General features: G+C 39.0%; 1 protein-coding gene across 2 annotated transcripts in view; it reads left to right on the top strand.

Annotated features, from left to right (window-relative positions):
* The window catches only part of cacna1ha (calcium channel, voltage-dependent, T type, alpha 1H subunit a), a 347520-nt gene that overhangs the window by 282368 nt on the left and 59152 nt on the right, over positions 1–6000 (top strand). For both annotated transcript variants that reach the window (XM_061981581.2, XM_061981580.2), the window contains exon 28: positions 4794–4945. In XM_061981581.2, the coding sequence (XP_061837565.2) occupies positions 4794–4945 (152 nt within the window). The remainder of the gene's footprint in view (positions 1–4793; positions 4946–6000) is intronic.

Raw genomic sequence — 6000 nt, 5'->3', positions numbered from 1 at the left:
ACAAATAAACAGTTCACAGTATATATATATATATATATATATATATATATATATATATATATATATATATATATATATATATATATATATATATATATATATATATATGTCTTAATAAGGTTATCCAAAAAATAGTGCTCGATACCGTAGTAGAGCGCAATATATGTATGTGTGGGAAAAAAAAAATCACAAGACTATTTCATCTCTACAGGCCTGTTTCATGAGGGGGGGTACCCTCAATCATCAGGAGATTTTAATGGGAGCATTCACATACCATGGTTTATATAGGGCACAGAGTGGGTGGGTACAGGCTGGCGTAGGGGCGTGGTGATTGGCTCATGTGTTACCTAGGAGGTGTTTCCGTCTGTGGCGGCATGCTGTTACAATTTCGCTGCGCTTGTTGAGGGATGACAGGTCTGGACGGTAAATAATAAACAGTTTCTCTTTCAAGCATAGGTTGCATCTTTTATTACCACTATTGTAAGGTGTGCTGGATGCAAGAATTTGCCATGTTATTGAATATTCAACATTATTGTCTTTGAGGTCCCAAATGTGTTTGCTGAGTTCTGTGGTATTCCGCAGGTTTTGGTTCCTGAAAGAAGCCTTGTGATTGTTCCATCTGGTTTTGAATTCTCCCTCGGTTAATCCTACATATGTGTCGGATGTGTTAATATCCTTGCGTATTACCTTAGATTGGTAGACAACTGATGTTTGTAAGCACCCCCCGTTGAGAGGGCAATCAGGTTTCTTTCGACAGTTACAGCCTTTGTTGGTTTTGGAGTCGCTCTGTCCGGGGGCCGACGGCTCATTTGCAATTGTTTTGTTGTGGTTTGAGATGATTTGTCGTATATTGTTCATACAGCTGTAGCTCAATTTAATGTTGTTCTTGTTGAATACTTTTCTTAGGGTGTTGTCTTTGGGAAAGTGTTTGTCAATCAGATTGAGGAATTTGTGTCCAATGTTAGTTGAGACGTTTTTGCTGTATGGGGGGTCTTACCAGATGATGTCGTTTCGTTTTCTGTTCTTTTTTGGCTGGTTTCCTGGCGTGGGTTCATAGGTGAGGGTGAAATTGTATCCGCTTTCATCAAGGGCTTTTTGGTACGGGGGGGTTGCTTGGTCAAATTCAGCTTTGCTAGATGACAGCATCGATAGCCTTTTATTAATTCCGGTAGGTATTCTTTTCGTGGTGGTGGGTGGGTGGTTGCTGTCATGGTGCACGTATTGGAGTGTTGTGTTGGGTTTCGTGAATGGTTGGTAGCTGTTATTTCTCAGGTTGAAAGTGACGTCAAGGAAGTTGACGGTTTGCTTGTTGGCTTCAATCGTGATCCGTAGGCCGTTCTCTTTGAAAATTTGGCATATGCGCTTCTTGGTATTCTCGCTGCTCCTTGGCGAGGCGCGACACACTGCCAGTCCGTCATCACGGTAAATACCAAGGTTCAGATTGAGGCTAGCGAGCTGGGAGAGGAGGAAACTCCCAACGAGTTCACACGTTTCTGCTCCGTCAAAACTTCCCATAGTGACGTCAAATGTTGCATTGTTCTTTTTTTGCCATGGTGTACTGTTGTGGATGAGAATGGAGTTTTTTGCGTGGATGATGATGTTTCGTTCGTTGCCTGTGATTGAGTCGTAGTCTGAGGCAAAGTCTAGTGCTTGAGTCAGTAGGTCTTGCGTGATGGAAGGGTAAAATTCTTCGATATCAAAGGAGATAAAGTTGTATATATATATATATATATATATATATATATATATATATATATATATATATATATATATATATATATATATATATATATATATATATATATATATATATATGTGTATATTTGGGGGCGGTATGGCGTAGTGGGTAGAGCAACCGTGCCAGAAACCTGAGGGTTTCAGTTTCGCTCCCCGCCTCTTACCATCCAAAAAATCGCTGCCGTTGTGTTCTTGGGCGGTCTCACTCACACCGGTGAATTGAATGATGAATGATAGTTGGTGGTCGGAGGGGCCGTTGGCGCAAATTGCAGCCACGCTTCCGTCAGTCTACCCCAGGGCAGCTGTGGCTATGAAAGTAGCTTACCACCACCAGGTGTGAATGATTGATGGGTTCTACATGTAAAGCGACTTTGGGTACTTAGAAAAGCGCTATATAAATCCCAGTTATTATTATTATTATTATTATTTATATATATATGTATGTATATATATATATATATATATATATATATATATATATATATATATATATATATATATATATATATATATATATATATATATATATATATATATATATATGTATGTATATATATATATATATATATATATATATATATATATAAAGTATATATATGTGTTTTTTTTAATTATAAGATAAATAAAAAAATTGCACCCCAAATAAACAGTCATGCTGTCTCCGCTTAACATGAACGTTAAACGCCATGACCCGGAAGTTACTGTTAACCTGAAACGGTGAATGTAACGGTGAATATAATCTATTGATCGCCACAACATAATAGAACATTTGAAATTCAGTAGGAGTTGGGGTAAAACATGGCGGATGAAGAGACATCCACATCGTTGTTGGCGCTGGAATTAACAACTTTGAAACAAAAATCAATTTTATGGTGCATATTGCTTAAAAACTGGAGGACAATGGTGTTTTAGTGTAATAAAAAATGCGACCAATCCCAGCTCTGCATTCTGAATATGAGGGGGAGGAGCCAGCCGGCATCAGCCACACAAGCTTTAATTTAGGCCAGAAATATGCAGAATATGCTTTCAAAATAACATTTGCAATACAATGAAGTCACAGTATTTGGGGTGACGAGGGACGACAGTACAGAAATTAATATCATACCTTGAAAAAGCAGTATATGGTGTGAGCCATGATTTCCAGCCAGACTTTAAATGAAGGTTTTGTGACTGCAGGGTGTTATATAAATACATACAGTGTATATATATTTATATATATATATATATAGAGAGAGAGAAATTTTATTTTTTTTTTCTTCTCAAATATAGTCATGCTCGCTAATTTATTCGTGAGCTGAATATTAAAAAAAAAAAGAAAAAAAACTGATCACTGATCAAAGCCCTCGTGAGCCCTCCCAGTCGCAGATGTTGTGTTTACATGTCAGGCATGTACGCAGTCATGCATACATCCTACTGTGCATCATTCACATCCTTCACAAGGGCATGCCATCCTGCACTCACTCACACAGCAACAAACATATGTTATTTTATTTAGGAAAGTTTTTTTTTGTTGTGCTTGTCAGATTCTAAAATGTAATGTACAGTAAGTAATGGAAACAGCACAATAGAATGCAATATTTAACATTCTCAGTGTTTGTGCTAGTTTACGAACATGCTTCTTATGATTATATATTTATACACTTAGCCCCGGATTTCCACTACATGTGTAAAGGATGCTGAACGTGCACTCACCCAACCTCGTCTATGTACGCTCCATAGCCGAAGTTATTTTATGTACATCAAATATTTACTTTACTGCCAATCGCAAAAGTTTTTTTGGGGGGGGGTTATGCTGGGGCTATAAGTATGAGTAAGTTGTAAAGTGAACAGTTGTTGTTGTTTTTTTTCTGTCTACACCTTGGTCATTATTATGTTATTGTTCTCCTATTGTAATATGGACACTTGTTTTTATTACAATCAAAAAGTAGGCAAAACTGAAACAGAAGCTTCATCGTAAAAAAGGAATTAGGGATGGTTAATGTTCACATTAAAACCGATACAATTCATGGTAACTGGGAATTGATACTGTATATATATATATATATATATATATATATATATATATATATATATATATATATATATATATATATATATATATATATTTATATATATATATATATTTATATATATATATATCCATCCCCATCCATTTTCTACCGCTTGTCCCTTTTGAACGGCTCTTTGAAAGGAACAACTCCTCAAGACCCGACACCCTTTCAAGTCTCATCTGGAATAAATAATAAAATAATGTCTAAAAACAAACAAACATCATGCAGGTCTGTCGCTGCCCAATAGGGTTGTTGTAAGTCGTAAAACATAATCCACCTTGAACGCCGACTATTTTATTTTGAAAATAAACCCAATGTTTTTATGTTGGGGCTTTGCATGACATACTGCCGCGCACAAGACTCCATTTACTGCCAAAAAGAAAAAGTTTGCCGCGTGCCGTTCCAAGTTCAGCAGCCGTGATGCGTGACGTGGACATCTGGGGCGAAGCACGTACACATGACACGGAGCATTTCTACAACCACAATAATAAACCTATGAACCAGTACGAATTGGGCATTAGTATTTGCACACAGGTATACCTAATAAAGTGTCCCAGGAGTGTATCTCAGGAGTACAATAGAGAAATACTCGGTTGGTATTCACGAGCTAACGTACACATATTGGTGTAGAGTATGTATTACATAATATATTGTAACATTTGTTTTATTGGGCAATAATGAGCAACGCATAATACAACACGACAAAACACGTGTCTCTAGTGTTGTGCTGCACAGGCAGTGGTGTGCACTGATTGCTTTTCGGGGTAGGATATAGTAACATTCATGCATATTATTAATATACATATGTATATTCTTATCACTCTACGTTTACAGCTTAGAGGCATTTAGTGCATCTGAGCTGAAAACCATTGGGTACGCGAGAGTGATGTTGGTGACAGAAGAGTAATATAATACTTCATGACAAAAAGCGGTCAGTGAACACCACCTGACTCGTTGGAACTCTAACCACTGACACTTTCTCTCTTTGCGTGTTTCCCTGCCCAGAGGCCAAGCAGAGGCCGTACTACGCCGATTACTGTGCACCGCGTCTGACCATCCACACGCTGTGCACCAGCCACTACCTGGACCTCTTCATCACCTTCATCATCTGCATCAACGTGTTCACCATGAGCATCGAGCATTACAATCAGCCGCAGGTAAGACCACTTCTCGCCGACTCTCCTCAATCGTCTCATTTAAATGCATTGTTTCCCTCTGTGCCGTCCTCATAAGTAAACACCCGCGTGCCTCTGACCGAAGGCGGACGCATCTCCCCTCCCTCTCTTCTCCTTGTTTCGTCCCGCCTTAGCTCTCCAAGAGCCTCTCTTTTAGCACTGTTCTCCGAAATCTTCAACATGGAATTGATAAACTTCCCCGGTTCAGGCGGGAACCGCCTGTCCTGACGGGACGTTTGGGAGAAGTGGCGAGTCATGTGCCTGGCGGTTCTCTCCTTTGAAGGCATTAACGATATCTATCCATTTGGAACTGTGACAAAAGGGTAATCTGCTGATAGGATTGAGCGTTGCTCTGGTCTGTCGGCAAATTCGGAAAAGACGATGGCAGCCGTTCAAGGAGCCCAAAGGCTGCTTGTTGTGATGGATGAGTTGGGCTAAGATCTGGGAACTCGGTCTTTGGTGATTTCTGGACTGAATCGCAAATTGGATGACATGTCTATGAATGTTCTCATTCATCCAGATCATTGTCATCTCAGGGCATTCAATTGATCGCAACTGGACTGTTTGGTTTGTCTTATACCTCAATACCTCAATGCTAACGAGGATAAATTACACCTAAATGACTGTCGTTGGCTTTGACAGTTAAGATTGCTCGTTTGCATCAAAACAGTTGTTTTTTCTCACTAAGATAGGGCGAAACCATCCTTGCCAGGCACACCCTCCCGGTTTTTGGAGTATAAATATTTGGGGTTTTGGCACCAGCCGCTGGACTAGATGTGACCAATCTAAGTCTAAGACTAGATTTGACCAATCTAAGTCTAAGACCCAATCTGACCAATCTAAGTCTAAGACTAGATCTGACCAATCTAAGTCCCAGACTAGATCTGACCAATCTGAGTACAAGACTAGATCTGACCAATCTAAGTCTAAGACTAGATCTGACCAATCTAAGTCTAAGACTAGATCTGACCAATCTAAGTGTAAGACTAGATCTAACCAATCCAAGTCTAAGACCATATCCAAGTCTTTTTGGTTTT

This window comes from Nerophis lumbriciformis, linkage group LG24 (genome assembly GCF_033978685.3).
Source record: "Nerophis lumbriciformis linkage group LG24, RoL_Nlum_v2.1, whole genome shotgun sequence".
Lineage (NCBI taxonomy): Eukaryota > Metazoa > Chordata > Actinopteri > Syngnathiformes > Syngnathidae > Nerophis > Nerophis lumbriciformis.
This window is presented reverse-complemented; position numbering and strand designations above follow the sequence as displayed.